Consider the following 22,440-nt stretch of genomic DNA (forward strand, 5'->3'; position numbering starts at 1 on the left):
ACAAGAAACTATAAGTGAACCATTATGTGACTGGTTAATTATCTTATTTGTTGCTTAGAACTGGTTGGCTTCAACGAATAGCGGTTGTTTCACCTCTATATGGATGAGGGAGGGCGCCCTATTTCGTACAATGCAATGTTTGGGTCGATCATTAGATAATAATTATTATACATGACTTGTTAAGAAGAAAAAACAACAGAACCCATTTTGTGATGACGTCACGGTATGTTTATTTCAAGTGCTGTAAATGAGTACATAATTTCCATCAAAGTGTTCAGAATCGTTTTCAATTCTGTTGCAAAGTGGTAAACGATAATGTCACAGTGAAGGTCCTTAAACATTCGCTATTTGGTTGCAGGATCATTGTGAAACTTACTATTAAAACCAAGGATTTCAAAAACTGCAACCTCAATTGCATCCAATGTCCCTTGGCCACTTGAAAAAAAGACTGTGGGTGATGAGTGGGCGGTCGGGGAAAGAGTAATCCGCTTAAAGAAACTTTCTGAATCCAGTCATCCGGCGATGCACACAAACGACAGGATAAGAAGGAGAAGACGATTCAGGCTTCCTAATCCCATCCGTTGGTCCCTTTTATATGCCTATACAAAGCTTATCTTATATTTTTCTTCAGACGCTTTTGGTGATTCCCAGTGAAGTTGTCAATTAATGAGCGATTTCCGAGAAAGGCATCACAGTGGAGTAAGTCTCTCGCATATGTCTGTCATGTGAAATAAAAGATTTTTGGGGTTGAACAAAGAAATAAAAGGAACACTTTGCCTTGGATAGGATGAGTTGGTCTATAAACAGCGTCTGTAACCCTTTCTTTTAATGCATAATTTAATTATGGTTGGAAAGATGTTTTAAAAGTAGAATGCAATGATCCACACAAGTTTGCCTCGAAATTGCGTGGTTTCCTTTTACTTTGCGAACTAACACGGTCGGCCATTTTAGTCAAAAATTTTACTCCCATAATGTCCGACCGTGTTTAGTCGACGAGGTAAAAGGAAAACCGTGCAATTTCGAGGCATGTTTGTGTGGATCATTGTATTCTGCTTTTACTACATCTTTCTACGCATATGCATTTTATATTTAAAAAAAAACCGGTTACAAACGCTTTTCAAAGACCAACTCGACCGATCCAAGGCAACGTGTTCCTTTACTGCGGGGCATGTATAATAAATTAAGAACATTGTTTTGGCCAGTGTCCCAGGGAAATCCGTCTGTCTGAAATTCTTCCCTATTGATGGGAAGTTCACATGGGCTGGAGGAAGAAGACAAGATGGCAAGTAGTTTGTGCACCGTTCCTGTCACACCGGCTCATGCATACACACTTCCTGCCTCCGATGCTCACACCACAGTCAAAAAGTCACATCGTTAACAATAATAATTATTATGTTATTCATCAATGGCGTTACTGGGCGCCGGGGTGACAGGGAGGCGGAGATGTTCATCTTCCCCCTATATATTATGGACTTTTGAGATTTTAATTAATAACCAGAGTAACATAGCCTTTCTCGTAATTCAATGTTTAATATATATAAATTGCACACACAAAACTGTTTTTACACCCCCTCAGATTGTTCACTGAAAAAATACCAATAAGACGGTAAGTCTATAATTTGTATAAGCGCTGAAAAGGCCGGAGACAAGATCTTTACTATCAGTCTGTCTGTAGGCCTTATTAATAATATAGTGCCCCGAGAAATGAGTATACCCAGTGTCCCTAGTGACACGTAAATTGTCAGTGAAAATATTATGATAATTTATTAGTATTTTTATAATGGTGAGTCAGTGAAAATAATTTGATAATTTATTAGTATTTTTAAAAATTATTACTAAGTTGGTGTTGAAAAAAAAAACAGATTCTAAAGTTGCACGGACCAGTGGTATGGACTGAGTGATTTTTTTATGATTTTGTTTCTGTTTTTATCTTTACTAATGAACTTATATTATTAATTAATTTCTTCTTATTATCATGGTTAATGTTGTTATTAGTTGTATAATTAATGTTATTATAATTATAGTTTTGTGAAGGGGGTTGTCAAAGCGACCTAACCACGGTCAATCGGTCATGCAGCGCAGCGCAAAAAAAAATGCAGCCAATAAAAATAGGAACATTCTGTATAGCGCCCTCAAGCGGCAACCAACCGTACACTCGCTCTCTTTACTCCAACATGTCGAAGAGAGGTTTGTGGCAAATTACTTTGGTTTTACTAATCTGTGATCATCCAGTTTATGTGGCTTAATATGTGAAATTTTCAAATATATGGGGAAACTATGATATCTGAAGATTCTACTTATTTCAAAACCGTAAATAAATGTTTATTGGTTAACTTGTGTAACGCCCTTTTAAAAAGCTTTTTTTCTTTCTATTATGCCGTTTAGAAGCCTACAGTAATCGGCATTACACACAGCAGCGCTGCGTACATTGCACTCGGGTTGTACGACCATTGCGACTATATGCATTTGCATACATGTTAGAAAGTGTGTGTTCGTATCGTCTACTCCATTAACAATGTAATTTAAAAAGACATATGTCTAGGAGACTTATGATTTCTTAGGTAATAGTTGGAGTAAACTGAGAATTAATAATCATACAATCCAGGGTTTTATTTTACGTCCTGACTCCAGTAATTGTAAACTTAACTTGCCAACCACCACAGCACATGCATGTGACAGCCAGGCCAGCAACACGCCAGCCACAGGCCAGTCAAACCATGGCCAAACAATCTCCTACAATTTCTTTGCTATGATGATTTTCTGAACACCCAGCCACAAATAAAATTACTAAACATACATGCCTAACTAACTAAAATAAGTAACATTAAACAACTAACATGAATTGAAAAGCAAAATCCCAACAAAGTGAACTCTATTTCCATATCCTGCCACCACATGCAGGGGTCGAAATTGCCACTAGCCCGCTAGCCCGGGACTACCAGATTTACAGCCGGGCTACTCATTTTTCCAGTTTGATAGCCCGACGGGCTAGTGGAAAAATAATGCAAAAATCATTATCACAAACAATAAAGAACTATGTTATTGGTGTATTGTAAAGTTTGAGCCGTGACGCGAGACATAATGTGTCTTTCGGGCTACCAAAATCTAATCAGGGCTACTAAAAATTATTGGTCACTAGCCCTGCTGACTACCATGGAAATACACTTAATTTCGACCCCTGACATGTGACATTTTTTAATAAACAAATTAAAAACACAGACAGCTTCATGTTATTGTTACTCACCGACATCTAACGCTAATTTCCTGAACTCGTAGGAACAGACTCCGGTATGTCATAGTCTGAGGCGAGAGTCCATCCATCCATACCATACCATAGCCTACTCGATAGTCACTTAGTGAACTAGCTAGAGTTGTGTTTATCGCTAATTTATTTGCTTCAGTTTTTTTGTGTAAGTTCGGAGTTGCCTTACTTTTCTGGCATGGGCACATGTGCTCACGCAATCATTACAATACAAGATGTTGTGTACAACAAAAATAGAACTCTGTTTTTTATGACGTTTATTGATTGTCTGATTAATATTACTTATAATTATTTGTTTTTTTGTGAGCACATCAAAAGTAGAGTTATGGAAATGAAGAACTATGAACGAATTTTAGATTTTAAAGTCTGTTATAAATAGCAAACAAATATTAGTTGAAATTTTATTAATGATTGGCATCGATGGAAAATTATACACAGAATAGATTATAGTGCAATGTAACGTGTCCTCACAACAGGGCTATAATAAAATACTAAGATAATTTATTAAATGGTTACAGCAGGGCTAAAATATTTCAAGTTTCATGGCTGAAAATTGTCTGTTAAATCTGGACTTCAAAGACAGTATGCCATGTTTTTTTTTTTTTTTTTTTTTGAGATGTTTTTGATGATTAAGTAAATTATGATTGTGTTTGTTTTCCACTCAGGACGTGGTGGTGCATCTGGTTCCAAATTCCGCATCTCGCTGGGTCTCCCAGTGGGCGCTGTGGTCAACTGCGCTGACAACACAGGTAAGTCCTGATTGTGACACTTTTAAACTATAATTTCTTTTCTGCACTCAGGGCAGGCCTCTGTAGCCCAAGATCTTGGCCTTCGTGCCCTTCAAAGGTTTCCCATTGACTTGAAGCCATTATACACTTTCGGAACAGGACAAAATATAAACGCTCACAGATTTACAAATAACTTACAGGGCTTACAGAAGGTAATAGTGAAAGACTTCTCTTGAAATATTATTCCGTGAAATGCTTTACTTTTTGGGAAAACGTTAAAACAATTATCAATTCTCGATAACGAGAATTACGGATTTACTGTAAATACATGTCTGAGAAACAACGGTGGGTTTTCCCCGTTATTTTCTCCCGACTCCGATGATCGATTGAGCCTAACTTTTCACAGGTTTGTTATTTTATATAAATTGTGATACACAAAATGTGGGCCTTTGGAAAATACTGTTAAACGAAAGTGTCCAATGGCTTCAAGGATTTTCCAATGTAAGTGCCCGTTGAAAATTGAAATGGCCTTACCCTTTCAACATGTTCAAAGATGAATTGCCAGGCCTGCCAGTGGTCAATGGTAAGTTAGTCAATGGGTACGTGTGAGGGCAGAGATAGTTCTTGAGAACAATTTAGCTTGGTAGAGCATATTTGTTGCACAAATCAAACCAGCATTTTGTAGCCGTGCAGTGATGAGTATTGCAGGCCCACTGAGTACAGCAGGCATGTGATTTCTTAGAGATTGTCTCAAAATCTCTTGGAGCTTTCAAGTTTTCAAAGACCAGTTTCCAAAGTGAGAAATAAATAAAAAACAAAGTGTCCAAGCCTGCTGTAGGGAAGTAATGTTGGTGTTGCACAGCCAGTAAATATACCCTTTCAGGCCTTCAAAAATTAGCATAACACCATAAATAATAAAAATAACAAAGAAATGTATTTGTTTTGTTTGTACACAAACTTAGTTCACATTGCATTGATGGATCAACTTTTATTATGTTCAAATTTGTTGATAGGTGGTAAGAACCTGTTCGTCATTGCCGTCAAAGGTGTCAAAGGTCGTCTGAACCGACTTCCAGCTGCAGGATGTGGTGACATGTTCGTATCTACGGTGAAGAAGGGAAAGCCAGAACTTCGGAAAAAGGGTATGTCTGAATGAGCCACGTTTCTTCCAATTGATTGGCTGTTAGGCCGTTGATCCTGTGTGTTGTGTAACGCATGTAAAGGAACCCAGTCACCCAGTGCACTTATTAGGAAGTGAAGGGGTTCAACTTGGTTCACTTGGTTTGATTGTCAGCATTTTGCACCACAAACCTTGTAAACCTTTACATTGTGCTATGTAAAAGGAGTAGGTCTCATAATTTAAGCGTAGTCCAAAATACCTTGCAGGAACAAAATGTAGGTTAAAAGAAGCGCCTTTAATGTATCTGGGAGACGGATATGTCCGCTATAACAGAAGCCACTAATGTCATTGTAATTACTATCATGTGGCATTCGGGCCTCACACAAATTTTTTTTTTCTATGAGTCCTTTAGGCTTGTCGGCCAAACCTTTAATTAAATCTATATTGAAGATGATACTTTGAATCCTAATTCAAAGGAACATTACAAATTTGGTTGTTGCTTACACAACAGTTGATGGCAGTGTAAGCACTTCATGTAATCAATCATACCTAAACTGGCGAGTATTTAGTGAAAAACCTATAACAAATTTTGCATTGCATTGATGCCCAAACAAAAATGAATAAAACGCTCACTGAGCGATAAACTCCAAAATTAGATTATTTATTTCTTATCAAATATGACAGTTCAAAAGAAATATTTCAAGGGATGTTTTCTACTATCATCATCATTAGGTTTGTAAGCTTGATGTAAATCTGTGATCTTCAAGGTTTATGTTTCTTTCAGTTCTGTATCGTTTCTTTAAGTGTGACCAACCTACTTTGCCACCTAAGAGCTACATGTATGTTTGACCAGTCCAGTGGATCACCTATGAGCTATCATGGGCACTGTTGTTTCATTATTGTTATCACACTTTTGTGCAATTTTTCTTGTTCATATTATGTGTTGGTTCTCTGACATGACCAAGTCCAAATTTCACTTCCTTTTCCAGCCACATACAATCTTTATTTTTATTTTCAAATTGCAACTTTTTCATTTTCTTTCCTTCAATTTTCTTCTAGTCATGCCTGCGGTCATTATACGGCAGAGAAAAGCGTTCAGGAGGAAGGAGGGCGTGGTGCTGTACTTTGAAGACAATGCAGGGGTCATAGTCAACGTCAAAGGAGAAATGAAAGGTACAAGAACTGATAAATAACAAATTATCCTTACACTGATATGTATTAAGCCCTGTATCTTGGTTCTCTCTCGAGTTCAGTGGACAATAAAACCCACCATAGGCAAATCACTTGGGGTTTGAACCCATGACCTTTGTGTTTCTGGGTTCGAGTCCCACCCTTGGATTTGCCTGTGATTTTTTGTTTGTTCTCGAAACTCTGGAAAGTATTGAGTATACAGGGCTTATTAAACAAGGGATTAAGGTAGAAAAACAACTAAATTCTTTAATCCCCATTGTAAGGCCACATAATAGTGCTGCCTGTTTGTGTTTTTTTTTTCTGTTTTTTTTTTAACCCCTTAACGCTGGTATTATCAGGCCTCAATGCCCGGCTTACACGCATGACTGCATAGCAGCCTATGTTTCCCCACAGCTGTACCGGCCACAGACTGCATTCCACATACACAGTCCACAGCATTCCGGACTAAATTAGCGGCTATAGCCTCCTTCCGCTTTCAAGGGGTTAATAATTAAATGACAAATAATTTAATTATAAAAACAATGGGCAAATCCACGGTAACGGAAGGACGTTTTGACTCATAAAGCAACATTTAAATCATGGATATCTTTAACAGTTTAATTAGTTTCATCAAGAAAATGTCAGTTTCTTTTATTAATGACTGCCTTCAAAATGGCCTCCTCTTTTTGGCTGAAAAACTTTTAGTTTATACGATATGAGTATTTTGGCGTCCTTCCGTTACCGACCTTATTAATATTCATATTTTATAAACAAAAAGTTTAGTTTCTGTTAGAACTGATTTGTGAAATAATGTCTTTTATTGTGATTTACTTTTTTGTGCAATACCTTCAATGAAAGCTTGTAACCTTTGTGAGTCGTTAAAAATCGGCCAAAAATTGTGACCTTGCAACATCAGGCATTATTTCTGTCAAAATTTGTCAAATTAAAATGTTCCTACTTTTTCCAAGGACCAGGAAACATGCCTTTACCGTTAAAGAAAAGTACAAGGGAACGTTTTCAGTCTATAGACGGCCTGTTCTTGTTGTGGAATGGGATTGTGACTGTTTTTTACAGTTTTATGGTGTTCATGTCCTTTTTTCTCTCAAAATGTCTTTGATTTCTATTTTGCTTTTTTTTTTACTGGTGTACTTCTTAAACTTTTTGTGGGTAGTTGTCTTATGGTATTATTATTGTTATCAGCCTCAAACAGGATGGTCCTGTAGAGAGCACAATATGAATTTTATGTTATGGAATGGGATTGTGATTTTTTTTCACTGTTTTATGGTGTTAATGTACTTTTTCTCAATAGTTGTTTGATTCTATTTTGCTTTTTCTTTTACTGGTGTACTTCTTAAACTTTTTGTGGGTATTTTTCTTGTGGTATTTTTCTTGTTACCACCCTTAAATAGGATGGTCCTGTAGAGAGCACAATATGAATTCATTAAATTATTACTATTTCATGTATTATTATTTGTTTAAAAATAACATTGCCAATTAAGATTGCCCCAAAGAAGTGGAGACTAAAGTCTAGTTGACCAGTTTGTAGTTTTAGTGACTAAACTGCAGTGGAATTGCTCTAAGCTAACCATACTAATTGCCCTTCTTTCTTTCTTGTGGTTTGACAGGCTCTGCCATCACAGGACCCGTGGCCAAGGAATGTGCCGACTTGTGGCCCCGTATTGCCAGCAACTCTGGAAGTATCGCATAGTTAAAACCGGCGGTGGCACGGGGCAGTTCAAGTGTATAGTTTTATTTCTGGCAATGGCGCATGATCCAATAAACCAGGTATTATAAAGAAATAAGGAATATCAGTGTTTATTTGTGAGTTTATTTTGTGTTGACAAAATGTTTTTCACACCGCTCAAATTGATCAAATGTTAAGTCTGTAGGGACTTGTTAGTTCTGAAGTGCCCCCACCCCACCCCAACCCACCCCACCCCACCCCCCTCTTTAATAACCAGAATACAGAACCACCAATGTGTGCTATTTCACCCTTGTTGCAGTATGGATTGAACAATCAGAACCAAGGATTCGAGTTAAATTGAAGATACACATTCTCAAAAAGAATTTTACTACCCAAACAAGAACTCAAAAATTTATTGTAGCTTTCACTAAAACAATTGTGTTGTTCATTTCAAATCAATTTTTTTATTGATTTTAATTTTGAGGAGTAGATGAAATGTTCCAAAAAATTTGTAAATATAAAAATACATGTACATGTAGTCAGATATGCTAAACAGCACACTGTCACACAATTACTGGAGAAAAAAATAGTGTTTCGGAAAATAATTTATTAGGTGGACATCAGATTTCATTTCACATAATGCGAGGAGATTAAAACAATAAACAAAAACTACATGTACATGTACATAATTTTTTAAACATTACTTAATTGTGGACATTATTCGCTCCGGATTTCAGCGATATTGTGTACCTCTATGTGAAATTAATGAGGTCAAAGGTTAAAACACGCCAGTTTTTGATTCCGGTCTCTGGCGTTATTCACGAGCCTCAAAATGTGACGTCAGATGTTCAGGCTATGGCTGCTAGAGCCTTGATTGGCGATGCTGTTTTTTATATCAGTCACCAGTAGACAACGTTGCCAGTAGAGGGCGCAACATTGACTGATTGGGAAGCCGACTCAGAGGGACTTGGCAATTGCAAGTCTACCGGGTACATATCTGATTCAAAACAGTGTTGTTAAAGTGCTAATACATCTCTACTCCAGTAATTTGTGTTGCGGACACATCGTGTTGGGATAATATCGCTGACTACGGTAAAACCAAATGAACTCTGCAAATCCAGGCCGTTGCCAAAAGCAGCTAGACCGGTAGATTTAATAAGTCCAAAGTGCAGTTGGCAGCTGTTCTTTCGATTGTCTGCATATGAACGTAGGATGTAGGTGAAAGGCGGTCGTGGACGGAGATGCCTCGGCAGTTGGCTTGAGGCCACTCTCCGCGGGCTAAGCTTAACTCATAAGCCTTGAAGGTGACGTAAGATGTTCATGTTACAAGGCGGGCTGCAAGTAAAGGTTTTTACTAGGCGTCGACTTGACGAGTATCTTTTGTCGTGTCCAAATCCAGGCGATTATAGCGTTCCTTGTACATGAGAAGTAATGGTATACAGATAGCAACTGAGCCCAGTAGACACCATGTCATCCACGTCACACCTATGGACAGATGAAATGTGACAGTCAAGAAACAGCATGTTCAAAAATATTGTTGGGTTTCGGGTTTAAGTTTGGGCAGCAGCAGCATGCCAGAAGAGTGACTGATCTAGGTCCAAGCACCATGCTCTACACACGCCAACCTGTGGGGTACTTTGAACAATGCTCTCACAAGATTTTCTTTGTTATGGAATCCCACAGAATTTCTTCAGAATCAAAAGGGAAGAACTGAAGAACATACGGGATCCCACATACAGGATCCGTCTCGCGCGTGTGTTTCGACAACCATTTGTTCACCCCATACATACTAGGATTGGGTTAGGTTTAGGTGTACAGGGCTGGGGATACACAAGGTCTGGCACTAGGACTAGGCTGGAAAAGGGGCTTTGTTAGGGGCTAGGGCTAGTAGGCAAGGTTTAGGGCAGGTGCTGGGGCTATGGGCTTATAAGCAAGTCTGGGGCGACTGCGAGCACTAGGGCTGGGGCTAGCATAGCCTTGATCAAGGCGCAAAATGTATCGCCCGTAACACATAACTGTGTTTTTTTCTAATTACATCCACTCTGTTCACCTATATTTGGAACCATAAAAATCAGCAGAAAGATGAGGCATGCAACGTTATTCATAAACGCCATCACCATAGTGCTGTTAGCCTCTGATACCGGGTACACGCCCTCTGCCGTCAGCTCGAAGTAGATTGGTACCGGTGAATTCACACAAAGTCCGGTTGCTATACAGGCAATGTATAGACTCACTGAGATCGGAAAACACAAGGAAGGAAAACATTTGTGTAAATATTTTGATTATGTGCAACACGAAATCAATGCTCATGACTATTTGATTTAGGTGTAAAATACCACTATTCGATACATTTTCAGAGCTGGAAACTTGACATCATCGGACATCACACATAATATTCAATGGTCTCAGCATTTCAAATAGGATTTTGTTGCCACATTCTTAAGGTCAAAAACTTTTAAACCGTTTTGAATGAATAACATTGAGAAAGTAAAGTTTCTCAATGTGACGTCATTTGAACATTTGCGGTTGATGACAAAATGTTGACAAACATTGCATCGAAGGGTATCAAACACAGTCACTTTTCAAAGTCCCCTCCCCCCCCCCTGACCCGGGAGCCCTTTTGAACAGCGGTTTTGGTGTTTTTTTGTACAACACAAAACACAGATGGCCACAGAATTACATTTAACTTCGGTGTAAAGGAAACGATGGTGGACAGCTTCCTTTAGTGCTTGCTGATGTTTTTTTTTTTTTTTTTTTTTTTTTTTTTTTTAGAAATGCCTAACAAAAATCCCGAACAATAGATTATTTTAAGCAGGTTCCGTATTATTTGTACGCGACTCTCCTTGTTTTTCCCTTTTCTCAAAAATTTGAAGACTTATGAAACCGAAACCCACTTGGACATTATTTTACATACATCTTCATTGACAGTGACTAAGGATTCACGTCATGGCCTAAACCTTGATCTGCAAAAGGTTTCAAAACCCTGAAATAAAACTCACCGACATTGTAAGTGATGTACTTCATTGTTAGGAGCGCAACCCACACACAGCTCAAACACGATCCAACGAGAAACACAATGAGCACAGCTTTCATCCTGCCTCCTATTAGGTCCACAAACCTTGACAAAACCAGATGACAATAATTCCATTGATCACGTCTGCCTACTATTATACACATATTGACTGACAACGAGGTAACTAGTATACGTCTATTCCTAAGAGGGAAATAGGCCCCTCTTCTGGCCACTCACTGGCCCGAGGGGGAATAGACGTACACTAGTTACCGAATTATGCCAGTCAATATGTGTTTTATTCGGTCTTAAATGTCAAAATAAAAACAGAAAAAAGAGTTTAGTAGTTGTTGTTCACGGTTCAAGTCAAGCTGGGGCGCTGTTACCGCGGGCACTATTTGCAAAGACTAGTGCCCGCTCTGGTACTATTCCCGCAAAACACGGGCGCGCGATCACTAGCCTATAATAGTTTATCCCACGTGACCGTGTTTCAACCAACCAGAATACAGAACAAGCAAGAGGTGTGTTATAACATTGGCTATTGCCCAAAATAGTTGCTAGCAATAACAACTTACTTGGTAACAAGCATTTGACAGCTGTTTATAGTATAAAACGTGAGAAAAGGTTTCCTCTGAATTAAGTATTAACGTAAAGTTTTTTTTGGGAAAGAGGTAACTTCTCACTCAAATAATAAACGACTTCAGCTGAAGCCTTTTATGCATCTGAAAGCACACAAAGTTTTATTGCAAAAAGGGTCACCGTGGTTTCTTTTTTCATTATTCTCTTGCATCTTCGATGACCAGTTGAGTCCAAATTTTCACAGGTTTGTTAATGCTACAAGATGTCCATCATAATGATTGTAGGCCTATATAGCTCATTTGTTTCACAGCATTATACACAATGGTTTGAGGTTTATATATTAGTTTGAATAAGGGAATCAATGTGTGGTGAAGAGGTTTTCAACTAGTGGTTTAATCCCAACGAGGCCTGGTTCTTGATAATTATTTTTACCGAGACGAAGTCGAGGTAAATTATCAAGAACCAGGCCTCGTTGGGATAAACCACTAGTTGAAAACCGATTCAACACACTTTGATTCCCATTCATAAATACCTTTTTGGTCAAAAACATCATCACTTTTGGGTCAAAAAGTAAAATAAATGCAAAATTATAATTGTTAAATGATTTCTTTCAACACAACACCCCTCCAGCCATGAAATTGTAAGCCCTCCGCCGCCCTCAGTGTAAACAAGGGAATGCTGTGCGCGTCGCGCGTATCGCGTGATGTGGCACAACTTTTTTAGCCGTTGCTCTCTCGACCAATATGAATGAAGAAACTGTCTTATAAGACGTGCAAGGTCGTGTGTCACGCCCATGAATTAACACTTTTTACCGGTCATAAACAAAGGTTTATACACACCCACGTGACGCGTTCTCCACCAATAGGAATAGCGAAACTGTCTGAGGTATTTATGAATGTATGTTTTGCTAATAGGGCCTACCTGGCGGCCATCGGGCTTGTTATTATAATAGCGACATTCGAGATAAATCCAATCCAGCCAGCAACATTCTGCAGATTCGAAAGAACAACATTAAAAGAAAGTTTAACATACTTATGCGAGGAGTAAACGATCATATGACAAAAGGAAGATGGCCAACATGGTGCAGCCTGATAAAGGCCTAATATATTCATTCATTTTGAAGTTTTTTCAATTTTCACTACAGTCGCACTGAATACGTTGTCAGTCTGCTGCCATTTGACACTAAAATAAGTAGGGTTATTCAATAATATAGCGTGAATATCTGGGCTGACGTCATACTTCGAGGCTCGTGAGTTATGCCAGAGAGTCAATACTCGTCCAAAATCACCTTTGACCTATATTCATTTCACATTGAGATTCGCAGTCAAGTCAAGTTAGTTTTCCACATCTGTGTTTTGATTGGTCCGAAGTGACGTTTGACAGCTGAACCCACATCACCTCAGGCAATCAAAACAGATATGGAAAGCTTATCAGTGGTTCTAAAAACCGGTCTTTATCCTTGCGAATAAAGACAGGGGAACAGTCTACACTGTAAACAAATATCCGTAAAAGTTACGGCACTTTACCTGGCAGCTAGGGTGCCAGGTAAAGTGCCGTAAATTTCACAGTGTGGAAGATATGTAAGTTGTGCCTTGAAAGTTCCACCTTGAAATGGCACCCTACCTGGCACCCTCAAAGCGGCCCTAGCTGCCAAGTAAAGTTCCTTAAATTTACGGATAATTTTTAAAGTGTAAATTGAATGTACCTGTCCAACATCAAGCGTCTGGCTCAATATGATGGGCATTTGCGTTGTCCAGCCGCTGTATACCCCCGTCGTCAAACTATATGCAAACGCTGGTATCCAGAAATTCCCACTTCTACAGATAACAGCGAAACAATTTCAGCAATAAATGTTCACCATTATACCCTTCGTCTTTAGTCAACAAAACACTGTTTGTGCTGAACAGTTTGTCATGAAGTCAATCCTTGATCGCGACAACAACGAAGAACCAATTATTATTGTTTAAATCCCAACGTTATTGGTGAAACCAAAGCTTGTTTGTGTTTTCGTAGTCACCCAAAAAATAGAGTAATGATAACTCTTAAGTTGGTCTATTTTGACGAAGATGTTTAGGCAATCACCCGCATGTTAAACATGATTTTAAGTAACGATTGTTCTTTTTACAAAACTACAGATTTAATCGTTCTCAAAAGTACGGGTGATTTCAATGATGTTATATTTTTGCAGTCTGAGAAGTATGCTATATTTATGACGTCGTCTTAGAAAAAAGGGGGAAGTAAGAATTAGCCATTAAACAGATGCTATATAGTGGCCCTGAAGGTGACACCATACGAACTGAATCCTTCTTTAGGGACCCTTACACGAGAATGGGACTTGAATCAAGTTTACGATTGCCCTAAAGGGACATGAATAACAACTACGCAAAGATAAACTAAACCATTATTTTATCAATACAAATAATACTGGAATGTATATATAAATTGACCAGGGGTGGATTTCACAAAGGTAGTCTTAACTCAGGACTAATCATAGGCAATGCTAAGAGATAGGACCAGTCCTAAGTTAGGATGAGTTACTGGTCCTAACTTAGGACCAGTACTATCTCTTAGCATTGCCTAGGACTAGTCTTAAGTTAGGACTACCTTTGTTACTGGTCCTAACTGAGGACCAGTCCTATCTCTTAGCATCGCCTAGGACTAGTCTTAAGTTAGGACTACCTTTTTTACTGGTCCTAACTGAGGACCAGTCCTATCTCTTAGCATGTGTACACAATGCATGTGTTCTCATGTGTACACAATTTTGCAGTATTCTTAAAACTTACTTGATCATCTTGATTGCTCCTTCCTTAAAACTCTCCCGGGGTTTGGAGGCCGTAACGCTCGGCGATGTTGGTGGTTTATTTGGAAAATATAACAGGGCAGCAATAACTACAATGGCAGTAGCCCCACATTCTACACATAAAAGAATAAAATGTTGTTAAAACAAGAAGGTATCACTCACTAAACCTGTTTAGCAGTGTACACACAAAAACTGACCCAGATTTGAGTCACATGGGGGCTTGACCCGTTTCTAGTCAAGGATGACCCGGAATTTGTGTCAAAAAGTGACAGTAACTGTTTCAAACTGTCACATTTGTTAAACAGTTTCCGGTCCAACCTGACCCAGATAGGAGTCAATCCAAATCTGGGTCAAGACTGACACAGTTTAAAAAAAAGTTGAGATTCCGACCATAACTATCCGTACAAAAAATAGTCAATGGCCTGACGTGTCGACCCTAGTAGAGTCTGTCTCGAAGGCTGAATGACAACACACCAAACACTAACAGGTAACTATTTAAACAAAAAGTGTAAAGATTATTTCTGTGTCAGTTTTTCACATGCAGTTTTTGGTGAGCTGGACACATGTTCCGGGTCATCATGACCCATAAAGGGGTTAGGCCCATCCGAACTAGGAAAACCAGAATGTTATAAGATACAATGAAATGGAGTTTGCATAATACATACCTACATACATAAGTGTCATAATCTCACTAAAATATTGTTTACGCTTGACAGGATCCAGATTGGCAGAGCTATTGATTGAGGCAAGAACAACAAAAACAAAACGTCAAATATTTTGAGTAAATAGTGGTTAACTGGCGAGGTGAATAAAAACACCGGCTGACATTCTTTATCAAGTTACTGTTTCTGAGACAGTTTGCAAGTAAGACCACGTTCGCAAAAAACCCCACCAAAACACTGATAGAAATCAAACAAAATTATAATAACAAAGTTCACCTTTTTGTCACTTTTATATTAACTATAATTTCCACCATACTTTGGCACTGTGTATTAAACACTATAGCAATGAATAACATATACAACTATACTATTTCGTCCCTTGAAACCATTTCGTTAACTCAAAATATTATGTTTCCCTTCAAAATGAGACGAAAAAACATTTCGAGGGAACAAAACAATTCATTAATTATGTGGGAACGACATATTGGTTTGGTTTTTTTTTTGCGTAGTGAAATAAATTTCGAGGGAACGTACCAGTTTCTTTTAATACCCTTTCAACTATTGTATACCTGTCCGTTTTAACTCTGCGCTTTTCAAATAGAACAATATTGCTTCTGTTTCTCCCAGTTCAGAGTAATTTTAAAGTGATGCACATAACAGGCTACCTTGTATTTTCTGGCAAACTTGTGACGAAATACGGACCGATCAGAAACGATGCGCCAATACCAAAGGCTACTGCTGACACCGATATAGCCGTGGATGTTGTCCTCTGATGAGGCGGGAACCAGACAGATGATACAGCGGTCGGTGCAGCCATTAAGACTGGTCCAGCCAGACCAATACCAACATGACCGATGTTCATTGTCCTGATTAGAATCGGAACATAAGTGGTTGGGAAAATAATTTAAAAAAATAACAAGTGTTAAGTGTCAAGTGTAATTAGGTGCGTGCTACATGTTGTAAAACTTTCGCAAGTATTTTAGTTAGAGGAACTTTTGAATTGTGACTAGTGTGTTTTTACCATGTCCGTTATGTAATGCGACTAACCGCTTGGAATAACATCACAAAGCCCACAACATTTGATCATTGCGAAGCCTTGGGTGTCAAGTACAAACCAGTCTATAACTACATGTAAGTGGGAAGAATATGTCACATAGAAACCACTAGAACCAAGAGCAAGAAATGACAAAGAAAAATGTAATGCGACTGACCATGTGATCTCGGTCGTGACACTTGCTACATAAAATTGGTGGGGTAGTGCTTTCTGCTCTACCGGCCAGGCTTCGAATTGATGATACCCAAGCCTACATCCGTATGGACTGTAAACGGGTTAACCCTGTTTCAGCCCTAGGAGTAGGTGGCAACGGCCTCTGGAAAAAATAATTGTAGCCCACACCTTGAAGTGGCCTTCAGGCCTTGTGTGTCAGGCGACTTGCATAAATTTTTTTTTTAAAAATTGCCATCATAGAGGCAAGCAAGTTATTGACTATAGGACGATCCCATTGGCACGTATGATTTTATAATAATTTATTTTAAATTTCAAAACTGCTTGAAATAGCCCGTCAGAGAAAATATCCTTTAAAAAAACCCGACGAAAATCAAACATCAATTGGATACTTTGTGGGACTCGTTGGCAGTAGACTTTACCAGAGCCACTGTACTAAACAATGTGCGCACACTCAGAACGAAGAAAACAATGGAAACTAGACAATAGGTGTTTGTGCAAAAAAACAAAAGCAAGGATGGGCCAGAAAAGATTTTCTAAGTAGCGCAGCTACAAAACCAGTTTTGGCCCAATCGAAGTTTTCGAACATTATTCTAAAATGGTGTGCCGTCAAAAAGCCAGTAGACAAAATGTCAGAAAGTAAAACTTTCATTAACGGGTGAAAATTCAACCAGCACTTTAACTCGAAGGTTTTGATTTATAAAATAAACAACACAAAACATACCAATAAAATTTAATTTAAATGAAATTACTTTGCAGTAAAAGAAAGTACATGACAATAGAGGGTATAGTTTTCCACGATATAAAGGAAAAGAAAATTATTGCAGTAATAAATAAATTAATTTAGAAACGCTAATGTAAAAAATGTAATATAACAAAGAAGGTATATATCTTAGCACAAATTAAAAAAATAAATTAATAGTATTCGGTTTCTCAAAATGCCGGTACCATTGGGTTTAATAACGTGCATGTAATTTTTTTTTTTTTTTAATTATCAAGTCGTTCTAGTATTTAGAAAATATTTTCTTCTTTTCAGTGCCAAAATGGTACACCGCTACAAAACCAATATTGGGATATGGTCCCACTTCCGGTTAACTCGGAAGAAGAGGTTGATATGGGGTTAAGGTTAGTGCTCAAAAAGTCTCTAAGTGAAAAAGGATTTGAAAACTAAATGTGTAGTTCTTAAGGTGTGGTCCCACTTCTGGTTGACCCTGAAGTAGACGTCAACAAGGGGCCACAACTTGTCACAGTTATTACTTAATGCCTAATGAGTCTGTATTAACTGAAAACAAGTTTGAAAATCGGTTGAATGGTTCTTGAGATATGGTCCCACTTCCGGTAAACCCGGAAGTATAGTTCAAAATGGAGGTCAGAACAGCTAATTATAAGTTCGCAAGTCTGCTGCCACCTAGCGTTCCAAACTTTCACTTTGATCCAAACGAAACTAAACCCGTGCCGCTTTTACCATTTGATGTTGTCGATACCGACCGGAAGGCATCTTATACACACTCCGAGTAGAAGAATCAAGGAGCTCCCCAAGACAGTAAAGCGAAGACCTATCATGTGGAGTAAAATAAACTGTTACGAACAAAATCTAATCATACCCAAGAGATAGTAACATTGAAAATCATATGTTTCCCCCGGCCAATTTCAGCATCAAAAAATTAATTAATTGCATTGAAACGCAATAAAATTCACGCATTACTCCATCTTAGCTAATCGTCCATGCAAAGTATTGGCCAGCTTGCGGCCTTTTATATTTTAAAATTCAATGAATATTCCGGCCAAGTGAAATTGAATACTCTTTTTGACCAGTGATTGATAAAATGTTAATTACTCCTTTTCACTGTTGAAGACTGACTAATGTACAATAATTTGGGCGGCTTATCACCCTTATAAACGCAGCTAAGAGCTGATTGCGAAGAGGACGCGGCTACATTGTGTTCGACAGACAGGCAGGCACATACAAGGGCTCCTTTGGCAGCCAGCAGCCACATCAACCAATAATGATTACGGAGCACAACCAGAGATCGAAAGTGTTTGGATGGTTTGGAAAACCCTCGTGCCACAGCAGAGAACCAACGCAAAACTCAATTCAGATTATTGCCCTGGCCGGGTATCGAACCAGGGTCACCTTGAGAGGTGAGCGCTTTACGCACAATCCAGTCATGCCCCAAGGAACATTCATTCTCTAACGAAATGAATGGATTGTTTTGTTTAAATTGACCAGGACAACCTATATTAAATATTCATAAATATACCTTAGACAGTTTCGCTTTTCCTATTGGTGGAGAGCGCGTCACGTGGGGTGTTTAAACCTTAGATAATGACCATTGTTTATAACCGGTTGTGAGCGGATATTCATAAATATACCTTAGACAGTTTCGCTTTTCCTATTGGTGGAGAGCGCGTCACGTGGGGTGTTTAAACCTTAGATAATGACCATTGTTTATAACCGGTTGTGAGCGGATACTCCGCGCTAGTCTTGTTGCAAGACGTTTCTTGTTACGGGTGATGCAGGCGCTGTCGGTGAGTTGGCCGCGCTGTGTGTGAAAGGAAAACCCGCCTAGACTATACGCGCATGCGCACGAACGGAACCGGTCGGAAATAGGCATGCAACACACGGACGTCGTTTACATCATGAAACATGTACATACCATGGAAGTAGAAGCATTATACAGAGCTCAAGCACATCGGAGACGGATACGTTTTGCATAGTTTCTTACTTTGTTACGCCTAATAACCAAAAAGGTATTTACGAATGGGGATGAAAGGGAAGCTACTAGTTCTTTCACGGCCGTTTAAAACCTTGCAGGGTCGAATTGCCGTTGTTATTCCCTTACTACTCAGCAGGTTACGGTAGAAACAGATTTGATGTACTAAAAGTTCTTTCTTACCTTTGACTAGAAGCAGATAGGAAACATAAAAACCCGCCAAGACGAAGGCGATTGGGCCCCAGTTGCTCAGCAGTGCGATGTCACCGTTGTCCCAATCGAGAACAACTTTAGCTGGAAAACAAATTCACTCACTAATAGTCAACCAACACCACTCATCGTTTGTTGAAGAAAAAAACGGCACCCGGTCAGTTATGTATGCACTTAACAACTCTAAGAAACTAGTAAAGGCACTTATATCTCCCTCCTTGGGTGTTATAGGGAAGTTACACTTTCACTTTTCTGGTTAGAAGTAGGCCTAAGTAAGAACAACTTTAGCCGGAAAACAAATTCACTCACTATAGTCAACCAACACCACTCATCGTTTGTTGAAGAAAGAAAAAACGGCAAACCAGTCAGTTATTGTTTGCACTTAATAACTCTAAGTAACTAGTTAGGCATTTTTCTCCCGCCCTCCCTCTATGGGTGCTAAAGGGAAGTTACACTTTCACTCTTCTGGTTAGAAGTAGGCCTGAATAAGAACAACTTTAGCTGGTAAAGAAACATCACTCACTTATAGTCAACTCACCACTAATCAATTGAGAAAAGAAATTAGCAAACCATTAAGTCAGTTATTGTTTGCACTTGAACAAATCTCAGAAACTAGGTTGGCATTTACTCCCCCTGTTTGGGTAATGAAGGGAAGTTACACTTTCGGTAATCACTCTTCTGCTTAGAAGTAGGCCTATATATTATCAGCTTTCTAAAGTAAAAACGCATTTTGAGAATCATTTCACAAGTAATGTGATGGGAAAATGAGACAGTTTGTATCCCCACAATTTAAATCTGAGAAGCATTACTGATGACATAAATTGTGTTTCTCAGATTGTGAATTCTACTTGCTGATTATTCTTCCTGCGTGGACATACACGAACCGATCCGGATTTTATGCAAACTCAAACATGCGATAAACTTTTTGGATAGAAATGTTCACACAGTTTATAGTTTCAACCATATTCTGACCGAAACATGGGTTCCAAGCGTGTACAATTCGCACCAACAAAACACAATACAGCTATTAGAAACCGTTTATACCGGTAAAGTTGTTCTATAATCACCCCCACCCCATTTTTTCTTCTCTTTATCTTGAGCCATTGCGTTCACAATGTAAAAAGAATGTTATTATAGACGTGTATGCCATTATTAGTGGCAACGATAAGGGACTTGACATTGACTATTAAACCAATATTGTACAAAACAATTGAGAATCAGACTTTTTCAAAGGTCGTATTTGGTTTATTTTGTGGTCGATACGTAAGTGACATACCCGCCGCGGTCCCCGGTCCTCGTGACTGTTCTGTGATACTCGTTATAAACGGGCACTTTTCCTTGAACCGAACGTGTCCCTTTTAATATTAACCCTCTGCCAAATATCGAGCATAGTTTGTAAAAAATGCTCTCAAGACTGGTTGATATTATGATTAATGGGACGTTTATGGTAGTTTGGTTGTCAGCAGGGTGTTTAGGGTGTATAGGGAGACCAGACACCACACCATAACGGATAGAATCAATGGAGGTTCAACAAAACAACCTTTTAGAATAGTCCGACTAATGTATTTAGAGTGAGTTTGCATGCATGGCACTGCTATCTATCGCCACCCTGAGCTTCCAGCCTTCAAGCTTGTCCCCATGGTCAAGTCCAAAGAGATCGTGGTCTTGAATTTGATCTATTACAAGGGACACGGTTTATGACAGCTGGATGTTGGATGTGAGGACTTCCAGGAACTCCGGGGACAACTTATCCGTATTAAATATCATGGATTTAGGAACGTTTACTCCTATTGTTATAATTCTGTTCCCTATTGTTTAACTTGTCCACTACAGTTGTACCGGCATATGCCTTGTTCAGTGCCCTAGGTCAACAAGGCGCTATAATATAAGTGTTGGTATTTATATACTATTTTAAAATATTATTGACCGAGGACACTATTTGAAACAGAAGAAGCACTTTTACCTGTGTCTGCAATAGGGCCCCATGTATTCCATGAACAAGCCTGCAGACAACCCAGTAGAGAAAAGACCGCCAGTATATACCATCGTCCCTTGTAAGTTTTGTATTCAGTTTGCTTAACCGTGTCCTCGGAGTGGTCTTCGTTGACACTGTAGTTGATGTTTGGCTGGCTGTGGTCGGCCTCACCTGGATGGAGTGTGCTTCTTTGCACTGACTTTATTGGTGGAGCCTGCGGCAACAGTGAGTCCCTGTCGGCCATGTTCTCGGGTTATGCCGACGTGTGGGCAAAGCTACACTCTAAAAAATATCTGGCTTAGAGCTGCTTCGGATTCCTATAGCCATGCCTCTTGGGGGCTGTTGTCAAGGCCCTATGTGACTTGGCCAGCTGCGTAGAGATATCCCAAGCAACTGGTGAGATCACGCATCAAGTAGCGCAGCAATAGTGCCTTTTACACCCGACTGCGTTTTGTTTAATACGGTTTTTCATAAATCTCGACTTTTGATACCGGTAGCAAAAGTCCAAACCAACCAGAAGCAACGAGGGTCAGCAGGTCAGCAGGTCAAATAATAATATATGCACCCTCCCAGATGGGAAAACAACAATCATCCCCCTTGGATTCGTTTAAACGTTTTTGGCAGGGGGCGGGGACGCTCAAATTATACATTACTTAACAGAAGACAATAATATTGATGAATAGCACCATTGTTGGCAGTCACAGTAAAATAATTGTAACACAACGAGCGGGATGCCGCGTTTCGCACGGCACCCCCTAGTATAGTTTAGTGTTTACAAATATTGCGAAATGTAATGTCGGGTGAGGGTGGTATTCGGAGGGACGGAGGTAATAGTCTTTAGACATAAAACATAAGAAAACTTTATTGATCTTCAAAAGAAGAAATAGCACTGCTTACACAAGTTTTTAAAAACACACGTGTTCCGGGCCGTTGCCCCGAACACCTAATAATAATAATAATAATAGGTGGCTTCTTATATAGATGTTGCGCCCACTATCTGTGACTAGGGGATATCAGGGCAACGCTGCTGGTGTAACCGGGAAATAGGCACTAAACTATCCCCTTGGGATATTTTTTTTTTTTTTTTTTTCACGGGGCACTCCTTTAAAAAAAAAAAAAAAAAACTGTCCGACGGAGATTCCCCCCCCCCGTATGTTCAAATTTTTCACATACAGGTTTGTTATTTCATACATATGTTGCGATACACCAAGTGAGAAGACTGGTCTTTGACAATTACCAATAGTGTGTCCAGTGTCTTTAATTGTATGGTTCGATGGTCAAAATAGCAACATTCATTGATT

General features: G+C 39.0%; 2 protein-coding genes across 2 annotated transcripts; one reads left to right on the forward strand and one right to left on the reverse strand.

Moving 5' to 3' along the window:
* The first annotated feature begins 2,132 nt into the window (after nucleotides 1-2,132).
* LOC139937687 (large ribosomal subunit protein uL14) lies at nucleotides 2,133-8,086 on the forward strand. The gene is made up of 5 exons (XM_071932955.1): nucleotides 2,133-2,187; nucleotides 3,928-4,011; nucleotides 5,004-5,132; nucleotides 6,170-6,283; nucleotides 7,906-8,086. Exons 1-5 carry the CDS (start codon nucleotides 2,175-2,177, stop codon nucleotides 7,986-7,988), a joined length of 423 nt encoding a protein of 140 aa, XP_071789056.1. The 5' UTR covers nucleotides 2,133-2,174; the 3' UTR covers nucleotides 7,989-8,086.
* A 128-nt stretch (nucleotides 8,087-8,214) lies between these two features.
* On the reverse strand, nucleotides 8,215-21,547 carry LOC139937686 (solute carrier family 49 member 4-like). The gene is made up of 11 exons (XM_071932954.1): nucleotides 21,128-21,547; nucleotides 19,138-19,248; nucleotides 17,706-17,796; nucleotides 15,681-15,881; nucleotides 15,019-15,086; nucleotides 14,337-14,466; nucleotides 13,259-13,370; nucleotides 12,475-12,542; nucleotides 10,964-11,082; nucleotides 10,015-10,197; nucleotides 8,215-9,449 (listed from the first exon to the last, which is right to left on the reverse strand). Exons 1-11 carry the CDS (start codon nucleotides 21,381-21,383, stop codon nucleotides 9,319-9,321), a joined length of 1,470 nt encoding a protein of 489 aa, XP_071789055.1. The 5' UTR covers nucleotides 21,384-21,547; the 3' UTR covers nucleotides 8,215-9,318.
* Nucleotides 21,548-22,440: the final 893 nt, after the last annotated feature.

This window comes from Asterias amurensis, chromosome 5 (assembly GCF_032118995.1).
Source record: "Asterias amurensis chromosome 5, ASM3211899v1".
Taxonomy (NCBI): domain Eukaryota; kingdom Metazoa; phylum Echinodermata; class Asteroidea; order Forcipulatida; family Asteriidae; genus Asterias; species Asterias amurensis.

Bases quoted from the DNA above. Each gene is read 5' to 3' on its own strand.
- LOC139937687 (XM_071932955.1), top strand. The intron at 4,012-5,003 runs GTAAGTCCTGAT...ATTTGTTGATAG, and splicing joins CAACTGCGCTGACAACACAG to GTGGTAAGAACCTGTTCGTC. The intron at 6,284-7,905 runs GTACAAGAACTG...GTGGTTTGACAG, and splicing joins CGTCAAAGGAGAAATGAAAG to GCTCTGCCATCACAGGACCC.
- LOC139937686 (XM_071932954.1), bottom strand. From the start codon at position 21,383: ATGGCCGACAGGGACTCACTGTTGCCGCAGGCTCCACCAATAAAGTCA. The intron at 15,882-17,705 runs GTAAAAGCGGCA...GATTCTAATCAG, and splicing joins GGTATCGACAACATCAAATG to GACAATGAACATCGGTCATG. The intron at 9,450-10,014 runs GTGAACAGAGTG...ATCTGTCCATAG, and splicing joins TTTTATGGTTCCAAATATAG to GTGTGACGTGGATGACATGG.